Source organism: Neolamprologus brichardi, chromosome 20 (assembly GCF_056152115.1).
Source record: "Neolamprologus brichardi isolate AB-2024 chromosome 20, ASM5615211v1, whole genome shotgun sequence".
Lineage (NCBI taxonomy): Eukaryota > Metazoa > Chordata > Actinopteri > Cichliformes > Cichlidae > Neolamprologus > Neolamprologus brichardi.
The window spans coordinates 26053043-26075501 of NC_142123.1; the positions used below are offsets into that span (position 1 = coordinate 26053043).

The following is a 22459-nucleotide window of genomic DNA, read 5'->3' on the forward strand; positions in this document are numbered from 1 at the left end:
AGTAGAGTCCAGAAAAAGAAACTGAACAGTGATTGAAAGCAAAGACATTTGGGCCTTGATGCTATCTTCTGAGCTCTGTGCTGCTCGCTTCAGCCCTTTTTATTTTCACCAGCTTCATTTTTAGAATTAGAATATGTGCTCTGGAACCCCTAAAGGATGTATTTTAAGAGGTTGTGGGTGCAGGCACTGAGGTATTTGTAGGTAAGCTGTCTCATTTTCCATCCATGTAAATTCCCTTTCCACTTCTCGACACCCCCCACATGCTCTTTTTGCCTCTTCCTCTATCTCGCCCTGCCGGTGAATCCTGCTTCCCACAGTTACCTGCTGTAAATTGTTCCACTCTCTCTGGTGCAGGAGTGTTTTTTCACCCCAGTGTCTTCCTGTTGGAGTGTCTCTCACCACTGGGATTAAGGAGCCTCTCCAGACAGGCTGAGGCGCTTATTTAAAGCAGCAGGCTTGTCACCAGGACTATTTTAAGTGGGAGCTTGAAAGCAATTGCTGCCGTGTTCCAGCACAATGTTGGCTATGAGTTATTATGCACTGCTTCAGTGGTAAGGAGCAGTAGAACCAAAAAGGCTTACCCTGTTGCTCTGACTGGAGCCTATAGATGAACAGGAGAATGGGGAAATGGGAAATGGTTGAAGAAGACTTTAAGACAAATGTTGCAATTTGTCAGTCTTTGTAATACGACCGGTAGCGGTTTTTGTTTTGTTTTTTCCATATAAATGCAATGACTTTCACTTTTAACCTGTTCTGTCAAGTCATTTCCCTTGGGAACAGCAAGAGGCGTTCTAAATTGGTTAGCTGATAATTTCATTTTATGATTTCTAAAAAAAATGACACTGATTGCTCATAAGTACCATGCCCTCAGGCAAGTAACCTTTATATCCTATCCAAAACCCGTTAATATTCTGTCCATATTAAATATTGTCCACCACCAAATAAATTGCATAGACTTTCCTCTGAAAGGAGCTTTTTTGCCTGCTGAATCTTTGGAGTCAGTCCCATCAACAGAAGAAGGAGATTCTTTCTAGGGAAAAGAGCTGCTGGATGCAGCTGCGTCTTGCTCTGTTGACTGAAGCGATTTTAATGTTTTATTGATTTTTTGATTTATTTTTTTCTGCTCCAGCCTCCATATACACACTCTCACTCTGTCTTTGTCATGAGGAACAGCCAAACAAGCGAAAACCTCCAGCAAGCTTTGATCTTGGTCCCCGTGTACTCACATCCGCCTTTTCCAAAACAACAACGCTCAGTCATTTTCAGACGTGCTTGATTTTGACTCACCTCCAGTGGTTCTGAATGATTATTAGTTCTCACTTTTATAGCAACAGGTGTCCAAAACATCCTAGCATGACCATATAGTGTTCCGCTCCCACTCTGCATGAACATAAATTGTAAAATTAATAGGAAAATAAACCAATATACCGGAGGAACAGAATGACAGAAAGGGGAGATAAAGCTAATATGCATGCCCCCACCCAGAGGTATCGGAGAAAGTGGGAGGCAGGGATAAAAGAAGATGAAGAGCGTGTGAGGAGTGGAGGGCAAGAACAGAGTGTTTATGAGGCAGCTAAAGCAGCATCTGACACCACTGAATGCAGACTGTTCTCTCACAGGCATTGGAGCAAACTACACCACTCCATCTCTCATACACGCATGCAACAACATCTCCAAGGTTGTATAAATCACACCACTCTTGTTACTGAACCAGCATATCCTGCCCACCACGAACAATTACCACCCCACCCCTTGCTCAGATAACAAAGCAGCCTATCTTAATAAGCATCCACCATGGGGAGCTAATGGTCTCACTGCTCCTTTTAATTTTATTCATACCTAACTATGAGATATTAATAATGAATGCAGAGTAAACAACAGTTTAAGATGCTGGCCACGCCATTGTGGACTAATTGGCTCATTAAATGTAACATTAGGTGGGAGAGGGCCCCTTGATTGGGAGCTGTAGGCCCCAGTCAATGCTAACACTCAAAGATCATTGATCTTTACCCAGCCTGCAATGCTCTGATTAAAGAGCAATAAAGATGGGGCTGGTTCCCTTCGGCTCCATAACATTGCCACGATTCCCTGAAAGTGCCTTTAGACACTGCCCAAATGCAGACTAATATTTTGTCTTTCATGATCCTCCCACTAAACATGGCAGGGTGAAACTGGTGCTGTAGGACCACACAGACACATCTGTGGCTACAGACCCCAGAGTAACAGAGGTGCTAAATGGTCTGAGGAAGAGATCGATGAGAAAGGGACTAGCTGCGTCCATCAGGTCCTAAGCACCCAGCATTTCACCTGACTCCCCAGGTCTTGACGTGACATGTGTGCATGATTGTGTCTGTGAGTGTTTCAGCTAGTCTCCTCTCTCACGCAGCTGCCGAGGTCTCTAAAGTGCTTCTGGTCAGTGCTCTACTTCCCATTTAAAAATTAAAGAAGTCCAAAATAGACAGGGGAGAGAATCCCACAATTATGCACTGCCTACTCTGCCAAGCACTGTATTTGTTGTAGTCAGTTGCTTCTGAATTCGGAGCTGGCAAACAGCCAATATACTTCTGTGTCCTTGCTAATGCATGGCATGCACAGATGTTTATGTACTATATGGTATAATCATTCATTGCTATCTGTATATACTGGTAGAGCTCACATATTACAGTAAACAACACAGACACCTCCTCTGTGTGCATGACTCCTACACCTTTCCAGAACAACCTGGTGGTAATGGTCATTAGGGGACAGAAGTGCTTCTAGCAGCCCAGTGGCATCTGGCCTGAACAGGCTAGCAAAGCAGTTCGCTGCCTCTACTGGCCAGCTATAGAGGGCAGTTTTATAGCAGCGCTCTGGCCCGGGCATTGACTCCAGGTCTAATAAACATCCAATATGTTATCCCACCCTCACACAACAAGCCGAGATGATGCTCTGTAAAAACACAACAAGGCCTTAGATTGGCCTGCAATAAAAACCTTTTTACAAACTTTGTGAACCTATATAAAGGACTTAGATAGCACAGGCAAACAGACCTTGACCAGCTGTATAGGGACTTAAGGGTTGCCAGTAAGAGACTGTGAAACGCCTCTCAGTTCCCGTTCCAATTCAGCAAATTTTTCTATAAGCAATAATGTCGTAGTGCTAAATTATATTATCACCCAGCTTAAAATTTAGGTCATGCAACAGGTCACCATAGTCTTTTTCACTCAGAGTAAAATTAAGAAAAAAGCAGAGTTAAGATCATTCTCACCTTTGCTATCTGATGTGAAGGTTTTCTTCCATAAAACACAAGGTGACTATGCTATTATGTACAGTAAACACCGTGTTGGTCTTTCATCTTCCTGTTGAAACGTTATTAGCTTTGTAAATGCTGAACGGTGACCAGATCTGGTTAAAGAAAAGGCCTTGATGGTGTTTTTTCCCCTAGTTTTGTCAGTCCTGTTAAAATGTTGAGATTTACTGATCATAGCTTTTCATATTGGAAAGGCCATCAAGTCACTGTTTATTTCCATTTGCTCATGCTGCAGATATCTCTTTTTTTAATGCGCAGAATAGTTTCCCTCGGGGAGTACTATTTTCCCATTGCCTTGGATGTTCATTTTGATAAAAATGCTAAAAGCCCAGCACTTGAAAATAAACGTCTTTCCTCCTTTAAATGGCTAATCCTTTTGACTTGCAGCTGCCACGTCCATGTTCACACCCAACAGCCATTACAATGAGCAAAGTATCTGGAGCAGCATAGCAAGAAATCAAACCTTGATAACGAGTGCCTCGAGTCTGGTTAAAGGCATGGGCTGATATCTTCTGTGCACAGCCTTCTTCCTTCCCATCTCTCGTCTGCACCCCCATCTGCCTCTCTTCCCGCTTCAAGCATGCCTGTGCTGCACCCTTCCTTTGCCCTCCACTGCCCCACCTTCCTGATCTCATCTGGAGACAGAGCAGGTGCTATGGAGAGATAGAGAAAGGCTAAGAAAGGCATCTCCACCCAGGCTAATGACGCCTGCTTCTTTCTGAGCTCACTATACTGAAACAGTTTCACTGCAGCAGCCAAGCTGAAGCCAGACGGGAACAGGAAACATCACAGAAGTTGAGGCAGACTGTAGATGGTCTCCTCCACATGAGAATGAGATTGTTACCAGTGTATGTGATATGAGAAGCTCTCCTCACATCTGCCTACTTGTAGAGTCAATGGTGCTACACATGATTTAGATATGAATGTGTGTGCCTCAAAACAATCATATTGCATCTCCTAACTCATAAAATTCCTGGGATGCCAACACAGGCTCCTAATGAATTGCATATAAGACACAGTTATATCACGCCCATAGTATTACTCAAACATAGAAATGGGTTTTTTTTCTATTTCTTTCTATCTTTGTCACTCAGACACTAGTGGGCATGCAACATATACTCTGGACCACACTGTTATTGTGGAAAGGTGGCATTTTTCAGTGACCTTTGTGCTGCCAGACTGTGATATTCAGCCAAGGTCAGCAGCCATCAGCAGGAGGCTTGGAGAAGGCGAGGCAGTTGAAAAGTTCAACCAGCATGCACATGAACACACATAGATGTACAGAGCATGCATTTGGACTTACATGCACAAACTCAAGTACGGGTTATAATAGCCTATGCTTTGAATTAAAAACACTAGGCCACAGTGAGTCATAAAACACACCTTGTGATTCACTCTTCCGAAAAGTCAGCAGCACACACATGCCAGTATAATAAGATGAAATCTAATATGGAATCTAATATGATTTGCAGTGTCCCGTATTGAAATATAGGCACGGAAACTATAGATGTGAAATATTTAAATTACTGTGCTTGCTGAGCACGGTTAAACTAACTTTGCATACTTTTTCAAAATTGTGGACACACACATACTTCCCATCAAATGAAATACAAAAAGGGGACGGTGGGATTAACGGATCAGTTCCCAATTTCCCTCAGCCGCCCAGCAGTAATCAGATCATCTTGCACCTGACGTGAGGCCTGAATTCCATTAGGCTTTATTAGCAGTAATTATCCCTTGCCTCCACCCCATGCTGTTCTCTCACTCCCCATCCTCCATCATTCCTTGAGATCCTGACATGCCCTCTTCTCCCTACATCCTCTTTACTCCTCCCCCCATTTTTTCCAGTTGTTTTCCACCTGTACCCTCACTGCGAGTGGCATAATTCTTGTGTGTTGGGCTCTTTGGCCATTGGCCACACGTTAAACCACGTATTTCTGCTCAAGGTCACATGCATTCATGCACGTGCACATACATTATGCTTTTACTCTTAGTGGAGCTAAAGATAAGGCCTGTACTATCCAATCAACACTCCTCACCACCCCAGTGGTATTGAGGGGCCCAAAGATGAGGTGGACAATGGTGCGCTCTTTCAGATAGTGTTTCTCACTCAAGCAGGAAGGAGCATGAGGACTACAGAAAAGGCAAAATCCTCCTGGGAACAGCTTTTTACTCCCAGTTTGTGTTCATTTGTCCCTCCGCTCCCCTCGGCTGCCTTTGGGAACGAGTCAGCACTTGTTTTATTGGCCGTTACTGTGTGTCAGGGAGCAAATCGGTTTTTACTCACAGGTGTGAGTGGAGGACAAGTGTGAGTGTTCCATTACTTTTTGTATCAGGTTGGAATTATCTGGGTGTGAATAGGTTTGCCTCTCCCTTGCTGTGTTAGTGCAAAAGTTTGCGTTAATAAAAGATGTGGATTTGTCACCAAGCAAGAACAGATTTTATATTTACTTGTTTTTACATGAAAAAATTAGTATATGTGTGTGTATATATATATATATGAGGTGTAGCAAAGTAGATGATGGAGCTGATTCCCTCTGTGCTGTTTATTATCACATTTTGTGTAATTATATAATTACTGCTAATCACCCACCTGAGGTGGCAGTGCTCTGCGGCAACACACTATTACAGAACAAACACAGCGACCTCAGCACATCTCACACTCATTAACACACTCCTCCCTCCCTCATTCTCTTCACCACTCTCCTTTTCTCTCGCTCTCTCTTGCTCCCTTTCTCTATGCTCATTATCTCTTGTCTTTATTTACATGCATGAAAACACACATGCGCACACATGCTTGTGCACACATTCTAATGTAATGAGGATCCCAATCACCGTAATGAGATGAATAGCATTTCAGCAGCAGATAGGGGAAATTTATAGAGAGAAAATCTTCCCAGCAGGTATGTTTCTGATGTGAAACAGAAACAAGAAGAAAGCATCCCCAAATCACACCCGATGTTCTATCCCTTCGACAGGCAGTTGGGAGAATGGGGTAATAGTGTAGCGCTGCCATATACTGCACATTAGTTAACTGAATGTGCCAGTCTCCAAATGAGAGAGAATGGAGGGGGGGTGGGTGGGGGGGTGGGTGGGGGTGAGCGATTCAGAGGCAAAAGACAAATCTCACATTTCAGACTCCATTTCAAAGAACATGAAATTCAATATACCACTCCAATCTAGTGCACGCTGTCATTGCTTATGCCAGTAATAGCAATCAGAGATATTGTATTCACTCCTCTCAGCCTCCCAGTGTCAATTTATGTTTATGTTTGCCAGTAAATATATTAAATGTCATTTAAGCCTTTTCAAGAAGCTGATTGTTTTGCTTTTGTTTTGTTCTGTCTGGTTCTCGCTGTTTGTCATCCCGCAGATCTTTGCGCAGGCTTTTATTAATCTGCAGGCTGGATGGCAACTCTCACTAGCACTCCCCAATGCCCCATTGTCATCTGGTTGTGTAAATATCCCTAGTAAATTAAATTTTACCCTCTGCAATGGGAACAAATTGGAAAGACACATATACAAATCTAGGTATTGTATTTATACCCGTCAGTTGAAAATTGAGTGACATTTGAGTCGTGCATTAGTGCGGACACCCTCTACATTGTAATGACCACCCCTGTCTGTCCCTTGTTTTTTGAGCTATGTGAGGAGAATTCAGCAGTAGAGAAATGAATTCTTTGGATTAGAAGACCACGCTGACACACATACTGAAAGGCACACAAACAGAAACAAACTGTGTGCTGCAGTAGCTAGGCGCCCACTGAGAGGCATTATGCTAGCTGACAGTACGACAGGATGGCACAGAGAGACCCCCAAACATCTCGCCCACATAATGAGACAGGGCAGGAGCACTGGGGCTTCTTCATAAAGAGGAGGGGTGTTTATGTTGGGAGGAGCTATTGGAATGTGACAGTCCTGCGTGTATCCCACAGAGGACATTCTGGACCCCTCTGTCACTAAGTGTATCTGAAGGATGCCAGCTGCAGACAGAGGCTGACATACACAGATCAACTGGCTCATATCTGCCAGGCAGAATGAATTTATCACAAGACAGAGACAGACAACACAGCCCAACCATGAACATCAGATGGAAAAGGAACTTTAATTAAGTCTGTGTGTGTCTGTGGTGTGTATGTGACAGATAACAACCTCTGTTAGGCTTAAAAAAAAGGCTTGAGACAGAGATTCCACTTTGCACATATTTTTTTCCCCTTTTTCTCCCATATTCCCCTTTATGAACTCTGTAGCACTGCAATTCTATCCACTTTAAAAGTGCAGGCGCAGCACTTTACTCACCAAAGTCTATTACTGTAAAGCACAACTACTGCTGGAGGCCTGTTTGTAGGTACAGTATACACAGATATATAGCCATCTTCATTCTCATCAAGTATCACTTAGGGATACACCATGTTTTCAATGAGCTAATGTGGTGTAACAACGGCTTTCAAACAGTGCCGTCTTTAGAGTAACTTATACATCTAGAAGGAGACGGTCACTGCCATAAGAAACCAGATGAAGCTTCATCTGTAACACTGGCTCCTGTATTCATTCAGGCTCATAAAATCAGCAGGTGTGTAAATTTTAGTGCAAATCTCTTGATTCTAGATTCTCTGTCTTTTAGCATTCCTCTTTGTGGGTATCTTACTGATCACTGTATCTCGCCACAATGTCTGTGACTGGGCTTCCTTTTGGAAGAGCAAGGGAATGTGTGCACACAGAGATGAGGGAGACTCCAATCCAATCTCACTTAGGCAGGAGAGGGCAGAGTGCCACCAGGAACCTCCACTCAGTTACACCTGAGGGGCCTCAGCTATGGAAGGAGGATATGCAGCTTTGCATACAAATTGCTGCCGGGAGCCATTCTCCTGCCCACCTTACACAGGGGTACAGAAACGCTGGTGCCTGATTAACATGAAGGGTATCAACTCTGCTCTGCAAACATGTGTTAAAGCTTGTGATTTTCTCTTTGAGAATTGTATCCATCGCGTGGGCTCGGGTGTCTAGAAACATAGACATGGCATTCCATGACATTTTATGCGATCCATGTGTCATAAAGCTGACATAAAGGTTGACATACAGCTTACTTGACGATGGATTGGCTGTCATAAACATTGATGGCACTACATAACAAATGATCCTAAATTTTCATGGCACTGTTGTGACATTGAACAATGTCGTCTCTGCAATCGAATCCGGAGCTCATTTTCCAAGCACTGACCTAAATCTTAGTAATGTCACTTCGACCAACATGTTATGATTGAATGACTCTGTGATCGTACGCTATTTGTCATAAGAAGTCATTATACAGCGCAAATATCATAATCAAACTGTTATTTGGGAAGCCTTTATCCATGCTTTGGGGTCTGAGGAAATCAACATCGTTCGGTGCCTTTGGGATCCAATTCTGCAGCATAACTTTACATTATGTTTTACAAAAGACAAAGACACAATAGTCTTTTTGTTTTTGAGAAGGAAAATCTCCTCTCTTTCAAATTGTGCAACAACAGCCCTTTTGCTATTTTCCCTCAATAACCTTTTTGACATATGGTAATCAGTAAACACAAATCTATATTCTGTTGTGTCCCGAAACCTTTTCCAAATTGTTCTCAAATAATAGCCTTCTTTCGCTGAGAAAGATGACATTAGACATCTCAAAATAAGAAACTAAAGCAGTTTTTGTATGCCCTTCTTCTATTTGTTCATGCGCGTGTCTGTAAGCATGTGCATATGTGTATGTGTACTCACAGGACAGCCTAGAAACTTAGGGTGAGCCAAGGAGATTGGTAGATTGGTCCCATCCTCATCCGTATGCATGGCCAGGCATCCTCTAGAACTCTTTTGCTTTTAATGATAACTGGTCCCATGCATTGTTTACTAAGATGACAGGTCTATTTTCCTCTGATTTATAGCACTGTGGCATTCAAGGAGATACTGTACTTATTACTTTAAATGCAGTATGCAAAAACAAGTCAAAGAGACAGGCAGAGGGAGGAAGAAGGGAGGGTGTGGACATAAATTAAGGGTCATTGTTTCCCTTCTGCTCCAGACCGAGCAGCTGTTTGTTGAGGTCTAGACAGAGAGTTGAGAGCCGATCACCTTAGGAGGTCATTGCTGCGCTCAGCCCTGACTCACTTGGCTGCCAGGACTCCAGAGGAGGTGGTGGCATTGTCAAACTACCCTGTCAACAACATCTCTATATTTTTTGTTTGTGTATTTGGGCAAGTGGCCGGGCTTCCTCTCTGGATACTTACATAATAACAGAGGAGGGAAACTCCCTCTGGTGGTTGAACAACAACCTCCCACTCTTTACTGTGATGCAACATGGATCCATCTAGCCCTGACCCTTTCCATCCCCACCTCTGCTACCAAGCAATAGGAAGGAGAGAGTTAAAGAGAAGGAGGTGGGATGTCATTGTTTTGACGGATTTAGTTACAGTAGCACAAAGATCAATTATTCAGCAGAGGCATGCATGGTTGCAGGATTAATGGTGCATGCAGCAGATAAATCAACCATTGGTCTCGAACCTTTCAGGGAGAGGGGAAACAGTACAAGACAAACATAGAAACGTGTTTGACGTTGGCATTTTATATCCATCCTTTAGCATTAGTAACCTTGAGATTTCAGGATAGAATGGGAACGGAGAACACATCCTGCCACAAATAACCGTCCAGATTTTAGGATATAATGTCAAAAAATGTCCACATTATATCATCCTCAATGCCGATTTGGCTCAGAAGGACAGAAGTGTCTCACCGTCCTCAGACTGTGGAAGGATATGAAAAAGGAGGGCTGTAGTTGCTGTTGAGAGATTGAAACGCTGCTATATATTACAACCTCTGGAGACCTGTCGGCACTCCGACTTACCATCACCACCCCCACCACCATCCCCGTGTCTGTCTCTGTCTCTCTCTCTCGTTTTCACTTTGACTTTGCTCAGGGTCCTTTTCCCTTTCTGTTTTACTGTTACATTTCACATCACACCCCTTTTTTGTATTCATACAATGCATCTATCCATGTTCTTGTCTGGCTGGTTGTACTTGTATTTGTATATGTGTGCACACATCTCTCTACCTGATTGAATTTGCTACATTCAGACCCCCTCCTCCATCCTTGTCTGTTTTGGCTGCTAGGTTGTACCTGTCTGGTATTTCAGGTACGTTTTAGCCCATCTGAGTGTACCTATAATTCCCTTCCTCTATTTGTCTGCCTCCTTTATCTGTCTGTCTCTTTTATCTGTCTGCTCCCTAGCTGCTGCCCCAGCCCAATACAGTCCTCATGGCCTTTCTTCTCCTACAGTTGAAATCACATACCCTGGTCAGGCTTCTATCTTCAGACACTAAGCTTCACCCAGCCAGAATGTCAAATCATTTCAGTCTCAGTCATATTTTTTTTTCTCAACATAATTGTTACAATGGGACTCTCATTCTGGCCCTGCCACTATTTCAGATTTCTTCACTTTTCAGTTTTGTCCAGAGTGTTTCCAAGAGTTTGCATGAAGCCAAAGTTAACCATTGATGTCCAGATTAGAATTTCAGATAATTAAAAGCGGAGGGAATACGGATGCCTTTGGCCATATCAAAGGCCCTTCGCTCCGCAGAAAGACATTTTGCATATGAGCAATGGTGGAGGAGTGAATAAAGGAGGGAGGAAAAGGGGGAGGAAGTCAGGGAGCCATGCTAGAAGTGGGAGGATCAAAGGAGAGATGGTGGCAGAGTGCTGTCCCCTGCTGTGCAGCTCTGATAAAGACAGGTTAGCGCCACAGGTCTCCTCACTGAGAAGGAGCCAGGCACAAGGCCAGGGGAGATGCATGAACAAGCCAGCTTACAAACATCTCATAATAACTCAGGCAGAAGAAGCCCTCTGAATTAAAATGTCACTTTTCATTTGCTTTCCTTTCCCTCATTTTGGCTCACTGGCTGATTTTTTCCTTCGCTCTCATTTTCTTACGCACTCTCTCTTGTCTGCCTTACCTCACCCCCTTAACCAACCAGCTCCCCCACTCACCAGCCACACATATTATGGACCCCTTCCATTGCATTCCCCACTGTCTTCATCACAGGGCTGCCTTGGGGCTCGCAGGCCCTTCCATCTGCCTGCTGTGAATCTGCAGCTCTCCCTGTCTTTCTTTGCCTGTCTATCTGTCTGTTGTTGCAGTCCTCATTTCTCTGAATCTGAGCTCTCCCAACACACACACACACACACAGTCACAATTATGATCACTGGCAAAGTAAAAAAAATTACTTACATCAATTACTCACCGATTACTATTACACAAAATAAATGGAATGTTTTGTCAGTGTTAAATGTGCCTCACAATGTCAGTGTGGTTATCTTTTTAGCTGATGGTACTATAATATACTTTTGTTTTCAGTGTGATGCTGTTGACCTTTATTTAAACCTGAAAGTGCCAAACTCAAGGGTATTTGCATTAGCAGAGAAACAACTTCATGTCAAGTGTTATTATTATCATTTTAAATTCCGTTTGTTGGTTTATTATTACAATTCCAGGGGATCTAACGCAGCGGATATAACATAGGAGGCAGCCTGTACATTTAGAACAAGATTGCTGCTGGTTTTATAGCACCTCAATGATCGATGTCATTACTGTCTTTGTTCTCGATCCTTTTAATCCTGCTGCTGAGTCTGGCTGTCCAAATTAGGTGTGCTGCCTTCTGCAGGGACTAAAGAGGGGTGAAGAGACTATAGTTGTAAAAGAAGCACACAGAAGCTGATGAAGGTGGTTTCTATGCTCTGAAGTAGACCACCATCTTACCCAGAGTGTAGGGAATGGAGGGGGCAGCTATCAATCTTTAATTGGGCACTGTGGGCCATAATAAAAACTTGTCAAAGTATGGTGGAACAAAATGAGGGAGAATGAAAGAGACCTACTGAGTGATATGGAAGGCCAAAAAAACAACAAAAAACCCTTGTGAGCCTAGTGCGCTTTAATGCAGTGCATATTGGCAGGTGCCACTCTGCCTAATTTCACGCCTCCGTAAACCAGTGTGCACACAGACGATCGCCACTTCCAAGTCCCCTCACTTCCTCCCTCTAGCTAACCCCATCTCAGTCTCTGCGCTTTAATGTATAATTGGTTGCATTGGCGTGTTTCTCCTTCCACGTGAGGAACAGCTGTGGCTTGGCCCTTGCAGAACCTTTTGTCTCCCTGAAAGCTGGAGGTGCATGCCTGTATGCTCCATGTCAGGCAAAATGTGCAGCTTAAGCACTAAACAGGACTCTGGTGACAGTTAAGGAAGCACACGGGCCCGTCCGTTCCATCTGTTACACCAGCGTCGTTTGATGTCGACTGATTTGCTTGTTCTTTTGCCTCTGTCAGTTGTCCAGCCTGCTGGACTTTAGGCCAGTAGAGATGATGACAAGGGGTGAGCAGTTCAGCCAGCGGTGTGTGTACATATATGTGTGTGTTTGTATGTGACACAGTGGGACTTCCAGAGTTTGACACGAGGACATCCTGTGGCATCAGAGACAGAAACGAGTTCTGATTCTCGATGCTCTCCTGCGACCCTGTGTTGCTCCACAAACCTCTCCTTCCATCCTCACCCTCTTACCCCCCAACTTTCCTTCCTTCTCGTCCTTTACCCGACCCCCCCCATCACTGTTCTTCCCTACTCACCCTTTCTCGCCCCTCCTTCCTGTAGTCTGTGTTTGTGTTGGGAAGATTAAGCTGCTCTGACAAAGCTGTGTTTACAAATATGCAGGCAGAGAAACAGGCCAAGCGACGCTGAATAGGAATAGAATACAAATTGCTTTTTTATCTCTCTTAGGGCCAGGGCGAGAGAAAATGTGTTTGCGATTGTTGCTCCTCCGCCTGTGAAGGATAAAGCCTCAGTACTGGGTTTGGGCTCCCTGTTAGCATTCATTCTATCCTCTCCTCTCTCTGTCTCTCTCTCGGTGTCTCTCTCTGTCCTCCCACTCCCTTTCTTCCCCCCATGCTCTTTCTCCTCTTTGTCTACTCCACACACTCTGTCTCTTTCTCCCCGGCAAAAAGATTTTTTCTTGCTGTTTCCTTGGTAATCATATCTCCTCTTCTCTCCTTTCTTCTCTCCTCCCTAACTCTCTCATGCCTCCTTGATCTGTGCTCCTCTCTCCCCTACATGTGCACTAGTCCCTCTCCTCTCACCTCATTCCCTTAATAATTTTCTCCATTCCTCTCCCCCCCTTCATGTTTTCATACACGCTGAATATTTTTCTCCGTCACTCATGCTCTCTGTCTTTCTCTCCATTCATCTATCCCCTTTTTTCTCCTTCACTCAGTAGGACTCGTGATTTACAGTCTGTCTCAGCTCTTCCTTGCTCACACCGGAGATATTAGAAATTTTGAGTGCCTATAGATCACAGCAGGGCGAGAAGGCGTGAGCCTCTGCTAATCAGCCCTAACAGAAGTGTGCAGCATTACAAATCTGGGCTCTCTCTTACAATCGGGCAGCATGTCTGGCTGGCATAACCCACAGCAGGGAATCAGAGGTCTGTGATGTCATCTTCAGCAGGTCTCCATTGTGTGTGCATTTAGGGGCAAACAGTGGGTTGGATGTTTGCTCTTATTAATGCAGAGGACATAGTCCCCTTTTCTATGCTGTGGTACTTTTATCCTTACCTCAGCTAACATAAGCGAAGGTTAATAGACGGTCACCGAGATTCAAACAATGCCATCTATGCTTAATAAGAGGCATCAGTCTCATACTGTGATTCTGCCATTAATTTGTTATTTAAATAAGGACATGTCAGCTTTTAAGGACATTGTTGAATTTGAGATCTGTTTTGCTTGTATGCGTGCTGCAGCTAAATCTTTACCTGTAATCTTCTTCAGCTTTTCCCTCAAGGTATATGTGAATATATTCATATTCTGGCTTAATATCTCTTTGGCCAGTCTCCAGCACATGCATTTGTGTTTGACTAAGCACAATTGAGAGACAGGGTACGGGAAAGCCTTCTTAGACTCAGCTGTTTCCTACCCACTAAAAATGACAGCTAAAACGTGACCTCCAACCTCGTGTCTTTGAGCTGTGGCTTGATAACTTGGCTGCTGTATGCATTACTCCAGTTTTAATGGAATGAAGTGTCTGTCATCATCGACAGGGCCAGGCATGTAAAGCAAACAGTTCCTCATTACTCTTTTTTGCTTTGTGACGTTTTTTCATTTCTATTCAACACCGGCAATCTCGAGGTCAGCTCAAAGGTTAGAGTGATAAGAAAGTGGTGTCTTGAGATAATGACCAGTTTCCATTTACCTTTTCACCTTTTACACATATACTTAGTATCCATTTGTAACCTGCCATCCCCCACGTTTGTATAATTTGCTAACCTCACGCAGACTTCTAACTAAAGCTATTTTGCTTTGTTAAGATGTTCTGGGTTCAAACACAGATTTTGAGGACAGAACATTAGCACTTCAAAAACAAAGACATTACTTGAGGTACAGTTCTAATTTAATATGTAATAGATCTCCAAAGTAAGGCCTCTTTCTGGAGAAAAGTCAGCCTAAGGGATCAAAAAGATATGAAAAAAGAAAAACCGTGGAGAGAAAAGTGGACAGAGAAAGTTTGTTACCCTGGCATATGTAGGCTTCGTCTTATATTGTGGCTACTATAGAAACACAGCTTGACTTTTGAGAATCTGACAGAAGAGCTGCAAGGTTTACAGAGCTTTCTTTTGTTGACAGCCATCAATGAGTTGACTGCTGTCGTAGGCTGAGGTCAAGGCAAGACGTCAGTTGGCTCTTTGTGAAATGTAAAAAAACCCAAAAAACTGCTCAGTATATTCACTTGTCCAGTCATTTCACCTCTCTTTTTGTGAAAAGGTTTTCAGCATTTCTGTTTGGCTTACTTTAAGTGAATTGGCCTTTATCCAGTGCTGCAATCAGAAAATATATAGCTACAGTAACAAAACTGATCAGGGTTTGTTTATTTGATGTGTTTATGTGTATGTTCCTCCATCTGCAGCATGACCGTGTCAACTGAAATGACACAGTAAGTGCAGACCTAAAGAGTTAAGTCATGGGCATTTACTACATCACCCCTTTCTCTTTATATTGATATGTCAAGGCACTTACCATCTAAAAGGCAAAACGAACAACTACCTATTTAAACACAAGCATGAATGTGAGTCTTTTACTGTAGATTTTATCTACTTAGCTAGCTCTGTTATAAGGAATTTCCCTTGATGATTCTATAGGATATTTTACTTGTGGTTGCATTTTTAAGGCTGGTCTGAATGTGTTCCACTAACACAAGCTGCATTTTCTTTATAACTGTACATAGAACACAACTGGGAAAAACTTTATTTTGCCTCCTGTGCGGGCAGTGCAGGTGTAACTTGATATACTTGTGTCTTTGTGTGTTGGAATGTGGTGGCATGCCGTAGGGCCCATGCCACCCCTCCATCCCATTAGCTGAGCCCAGCCCCTGCCTGTCTCTGCTTTAACCTTGGCCAGCAGGCTGGAGGAGAGGGAAAGTAATTCTAACCTTAAAAACCTGCTGATTAAAGCTAGTTTGGTGGAATTCGATTCCACTTAATACCTTTGGCGGTGAGCCCAGCTGGCTAGCATTAGCATCAACAGACACAGTGTCTTCAGTCAGGGAGACAGACGTGCATGGGCATGAGCGTGAGCTTCCTCTCGCATGTGCGAAAGCGTGTCTATAAATCCTATATCCTCTCGTCTGTCTTTTTACCTCTGTATTCTTCTTCCCGTCTCTGATCCTACTATTATTTCTCCCCCAACTCGATATGTAATTCTTGTATTCCAACTTCACTGCCAAGGTTTTTCTCCGGAAAATGTCTTTCTTCGGTTTGGTCTTGAATTTCTAGTTTTCCTCAGCCTCAGGAATGAAGCTAGACAGAGTAAAGGTATTCAGTGTTGCAAGTGGTCAGGGGTTTCTCTCTAACTGCCTCAGTCCTGTTATTGTTTTTCTCTTGAACTTGATGTATAGCTGTGTTTACACGTCCAGCGTGGCTAATTAATTCTCCTCTTCGGGGCCTGTTTATCAACTGTTTGTGTTTATTTTACAATGAGTATGCTATTTTTAGAGACAGTCATTTCCATAACATTTTTCCAGAGCATCATTTGTTTTGCTTTGTTGAGGAATTTAGGTTTGTTTTCCATTTTTCTCCTCAGCTCAGGCGCAGTCTGCCAATTCATTTTGTAGCTCGCTCAGTTTTGACTGATTTAGAAGCAGCAGCTGGTCTAGTGGAGAAGACTGGAGAGATAAATCTAAGCCTCTTTTGATTTATTATGTATAATGTCTCATCAGCCGTTGCTAAGGTCTTCAGATGCACTGAAGAATTATACCGTTACATCTTTACAAGTTGTGGCTTATTTAAAGGCGTATAAAGAAGAAAAACCTAATAAAGAAAACATAGCAGTGCCAGTGCCATACCAGAGCTCTGCATTTTCCCTCTCTCATTTCTTTACAGGCATCTACTGTGTATTATGGCCATTCTGGGCATAGTGCCACCTTACCAGACACTATAGATAATTTGATTCCCACTGAACGATTGGGAGAGAGCAGAGCAGGGAGGCTGACTGTAAAGAAAGCAGGTGAAATGCAGAGCATTACGGTATCAGTCGAAAATGAGCTCATCCTCCAAACTGGAAGTGGCACTTTTCAGCCCTAAGTCATCTAATCACATCTGTATAGAGCCAGAAATCGTTGGTTGATCAATAGTCATCATGGATGCTGTCAATGGCCAGGGTAGTTTGAATTTTGCATGGTCCATGAATCTCTATTGAGTATGGATTTTGTGTTCCCTCCATGGATGGGGTTGTATAGTACTGCCTGATTGGCTGCAGTGTGAGCTCTATTTATGCTGTTGTGCCCCAGGCTGAATCACCTGCCCCAGGCATCCATATGAACAGACATATGCAAACATGCACACAAACAGAAGTACACACACACAAAATGATACATTCCCGCTAATGAAGCAGTGAGCCAGAAGTGGCTTCACTAGGTGGATATCCATGTCAACAACTGTTTAATAGTGCAAAGCAAGTCATTCAATACAGCCAGGCCTAAAAAAAATTACACAAAATCCAACAGTAGGTTATGCTCATCCGGAGCAATGATAGAGTATGTGCGAACAAATGGTGAGAAGGAAATATTAGAGGATACATGAGTCTTACATAAAAAGATTCTACTTGAAAGAGTTGGCCTGACGTGATAAAAGGGAGCTGGATGGAGGGAAGAAACCATAAACAACAGGGTTTTCTTTTACGAAAATGCCAGGCAAGTTATCCATGTACGTGCACATTCCTGTGTGCCACTAAGTGAATGTGTATGCACGTGCGCTCTTCACAGTGGGACTAACAATCCCACAGAAAGACAAATGTGTGGCAGCTTCTGACAGTAACACGTTTGCATCACGGCAGGAAAACAGCAAATTGCCAACATAAATAAGGTGCCACGCTCTGATTAGGACTGTCTTCACACATCATTATGGTCTAATGAGAGAGTTTCCCCTCTCTCTCAGTCTCTTTATAGCTGCATGTCTGCTTGCCGTATTGCCTTCACAGACTTTGCATTTTACTAGCTCCTCTCTAGCTGCGCTTGACACCTGTCAGACATGATGGATGAATGTAAGTGAGGTGTCGCCAGGGCAACAGGCAGGCCAGGGGCAGTGGTGGCCTCCAGAGGCAAGACAGGTAGCCAGTGGTGGCTCTGCTTTTATATCTGAAGGCTTTATTTAAGACAAACTGTCTGGCCTGATTGCCCCATGTGAACTGCGGTCCTGCTCTACTTCAGATGACACCCCAATTGGGAGGGGTTTTAGGGGGCGAGGGGGTCGACGGGTGTTTGGGGAGGGGTTCAGTCCTATAATACCCTCTCATTGGGTCATGCCAGCATTTCATTGCCTTGGCCGCTTGCTTGAGTGACAACACCAAATGAATTTGCTGCATCAGTGTCTGACTTTGGAGGACACACGTCGCTGTAACTCTTTTTTCTTGCTGTCCGCAGTGACAGCACATGAATACATTATGGACACACTACTTGTGAATTCTTCTATAAACTGCTCTGTGTCATTCTTCCGCTGTGCCTCGTATTCGACGGCACACTAATAATACATCCACATTTGCATGGCCGTGTTTGTGAGCACGTATGCAATTATGTGGGGGGGGGGGGGGTTGATGTTTTTGTATCAGTGTGCAAACGCTCTCCAAAATTACACATTGGGAAACTTTAATTTTTATGCGAGGACATGTGTGTATGTGTCTATAATTATGGTTTAATTGCTTGCCCTGCGATGTGCTGTCATCTGTCACAGCTCAAAGACAGCAAATAATGGTTCTGCTGCCATCACTTTGTCACCCAGACACTCAGCATGCAGAAAGCAGCAGAAACACCAGTAACTGATATGCGTCTTGAATTACTGATAAGCGCTCAAGTATGATGAGCTTTGTGTGTATGGGCGTGCTCGTGCTCTCAACATTTTCTTGGTATGCCTTTGTATCGGGGTCTGTTGTGATTTCTTCTGTAAGTATGCATAAAGCTGTGCGCATGAGTGTCAAAGCCTGTGGTGTGTGAAAATGTATGATTCTGAGTGGGTGTCGTTTTGTGCTTGAGAACTCAATGTCTAATTTTGTGAGTTTGTGTGTGCAAATGTATGTGTTTGTAAGAGTGAATTGGTGTTTATGCTGCAGTAGAGTAAGGGTTCGCAGGCTTATGGATGTGTGTGTGGGAAAATGTGTTTGATGCCTTGTGTATATCGGCAATGACAGGTGCAACAGTTGTGTTATGCTTTAAGCTGCTTGTTTGTCTGGCACGCTGCTTTGTGTGGTTGAGAAATGGAGTAAACAGAGGGAAAGGAAAGCAGCCTGGGGGCTAATTTATTCACTCCCCAGTCACCCTAGTCACAGAGGCCTGTTGCACCGGCCCACCTGTCAATCCAGAGGAGCATGCCATACCGTTATACCATCCAACTGTACACTGCCACACCACACTCTCAGTGGGCCAAGCGCTTTAGGCTATAGCAGTATTAACCATGATATATTAATAAACGCTCTGTAATCAGAATGAACAAGACAGCAAGTTTTGTTTTGTTTTTTGAGCGACATCCAGAAGTTTGCAATTTTCTGTGTGCTGCGAAAGTGCAAAGTCGTATCAGTGCTGGCACTGAAATTTAAAGTCAAGCGTTACATAGACAGAAAGTTGGCATTTCTGTTTGTAAGCACCTTTCACAGAACTTTCAACACATGACTGTAGTGAAATGCATAAACAGTTTAATGCCATATAGACCAGTGTCCTTTGTTGCATCACTAATCTCTTGAAAAGGGTCCAAAGTAGAGTTTGTGACATAAATGCTCACGAAACTGCACAGGAGAAATGTGCGAGACGATAGCTGTTGTAGTCGACTGTAGTAATGTGATGTTCAGTTCACTGTGGGTGTGGGAGGAAGTGTCTGCCCATTGCCAGCGTAGAGTAATGGATGGCAGAGCTATGGGAGTGGGAGGAGGCATACATCCTTTTTCAGACAGCTGTAATGGATGAGAGTACAGCAAAAAAATAAGAACAGGAGGCAGTCTGCATGCATTCACCCTCTCAAACTCTCACATGCAGAGTTCAGTAGTATTGAAATGAGTTCACAAAAGATGTGAATGGAACAATGGAACACCTGGTGAAACAGTCAAGGCTAATTTGACTCTTGTTAATTGATCATAAGACTCCTATGGGTGAACATTCTGGGTATACGCAGCCTCACACATGAGTTTGTACTTGTGTGTGATGTATTTGTGTTTTAACTGTGTAATGTGCCTTTTTTATCCTTTTGCCCAGTCTGTGTCGCTGTACAGTGCTAGCTGTAATTAACAAGGCAGTTTGATGTTGGCAAGCTACTTTCTACATATACAGGCAAACTTCTTCTGTAGGCCATGCATAGTTAACCAGGTTAAACAAGACAAACACATAGCACACTTCAAGGTGCCTATTTATCATTAAATAATGTAGTCCTCTTTCTGCCCATTCACAGCTCCCCAGGAAGCCTCCCTTTACTTACTCAACAAGTGTTGAATGATGATGCTGTACCTTCCTGTGAACATGTGCATATGTGCACTTTGACTAACAGTGTATGTATCACCACAGCTGGTAGCTCTCCTAATTTCTCATCAAACATTTATACCAAAGAGGACTTGGATGAAGCTCAGCCCTCTCAGCCTTCCCCTCTGCCATATTCCTCTGGGAACCAGGCTTCATGTCTAAAGAGCAATCCATTTTACCCTTGCCTTTTCTAAATATTGTATCACACAAAATCACAGCCTGTGTCCTAGCTGGTGATGGTTATGGAAGGAAGGAGTTTTGTAGACTTTTTTTGTTGCTGCTGTAAACAAGCAAAAGCCCTGCCATCCCTTTAGGTCACCTGGGAGCCACGGCCATGAGTCTCCCAGAGAAGAATTGGGAAGGAGTGGGGATGGAAGGAGGTTAAGTGCTGCCTTGCTGCTGTTGCTCAGTGCGTGGTGCTTCGTTGCGTTTGCCTCTGCTGCAACAGCAAGGCTGGTGAAAAATGTCTCCTGGCCCCTCTGCCAGATATCAGGATGCGTTATCAGCCCCGCCTAGCTCTTTTCACTGTAACGAGCCCCCAGGCACAGTATTATCTGTTTACGATAAGGATATTAATAACACTGTGCTTTAGTTATGTGCAGGGTTGCCCCACGGGGTGATGGGGGGGTTGAAGTAAGAAGCACCTGAATCATTCTGTCAAAGGTACTTTCCAAGGAGGACAGGATATAAGTGGAAGAGAGGGAGAGGGAACCGGGGGAGAAGTCATATGGTTATGTAGGGACAGTGATGAAATGCTGGTTAACCCATCCAGTTTCTCCCATCAGCTCACTGTCTTTGTTTTCAAGAACAATAGCTTGGCCATCTGCCAGCAGGTCCTTGTGGGAGTTATCATACGGAGAGAAGAGGTCAGGGTTTCAAAGGTCACAGCTGCCATGGTTAGCTGAGAGGTCGGTCTATTTCCTGGACTTTACTGTTGTGTAATGTGCTCTTTTTGTCTCCCTTTTCTGTCTTTCTCTGCTACCTCACTTCTGTCCAGTGTCTATATGGCTGCTACGTCCACTCCTCCATCATCCCCACCTTCCACCGTAGGTGCTACTGGCTTCTCCAGGTAAGAACTCCCCGTTTGCCTCTTTTACAGTTCACCACGCTTTAGTTTACTGAAGACTCTAACTGCCAATTCACAAGAACTTGAATGAGTTGCGTTATATCACTTTCTATTTAACCGGAGCATTTTCTCGTGACAGCCAGCAGGGACACATCAACCTATCCCTCCACTACCCCCTCTCGGCCTTCTCTTTTCTCTTCCCAGCTTCCATTTTCCTTATCTTTCCCAGTCATTCACTTTTCTGATGGCATTGCCCATACACGCCGTCCAGCACGGCCGGTATCTCAGTCAGCTAAAAGCTTTGCCATCTCCCCTGTCTAACAGCTGCAGTGATGGGCAGTAAAAGCATGATGGAAGAGGTTCCCTGTACAGTATAGTGTGCTTATTGTGGGTCGTCAAGTCTGCAGGCTGAGAGTGGTTGTAAATAGTAGTCCTTTGATCACCTACCCAATACGTCTCATCATTCTCGTTTAGCATGGCAGCTATTATTGTTGGAAGGTGTCTGATACAGCCATTCACACACCAACACACACACACACTGTTTTAAGGGAGCATAAAGCATACACACAGAGGAAAGGAGGTTGTGGAGACTGTGTCTGTTTGTCTGTCTGTCTATCGATCAATCCATCTCTGTGTACAAGAAGAAAAAAACATCTGTGGGATAAATATACTTTGGCTAATGTGCCTCAGTTTAAATTTAAATGTGTGTACTGACTAGACTGAGAAAACATCATCACGTGCCATCGAGCCAATATCCCTTCCTCCCACAAACCCTACAACCATCCCTCCCCTCCCACATAAAATGACTGATAGTAAAACAGGAGAGCAGACCAGTGGGGGCAAAAGACAAAAGAGGAAAAACTAGGCTGAAAAATTGCTTAAATACTCTGGGAATGCTTAAAATAATTTGAGCGTTCCCACAGTAAATAAAAGCGTTCACACAAAAACTGTTTGTTTTTCTATTGCTTTATGTTGGCAGTGTGTGTGACAGATGGAAATAATTACTCTAGCAGATAAAAACATGACTCCACCTTCCTATTGGGATTTGAGCAAGC

General features: G+C 43.7%; 1 protein-coding gene across 7 annotated transcripts in view; it reads left to right on the forward strand.

Annotated features, from left to right (window-relative positions):
- camta1a (calmodulin binding transcription activator 1a) overlaps positions 1 to 22459 on the forward strand; it is a 278414-nt gene that overhangs the window by 193415 nt on the left and 62540 nt on the right. For all 7 annotated transcript variants that reach the window (XM_006794188.2, XM_035909198.2, XM_006794189.2 and 4 more), the window contains one exon: positions 21336 to 21407. In XM_006794188.2, coding sequence (XP_006794251.1) covers positions 21336 to 21407 — 72 coding nt within the window. The remainder of the gene's footprint in view (positions 1 to 21335; positions 21408 to 22459) is intronic.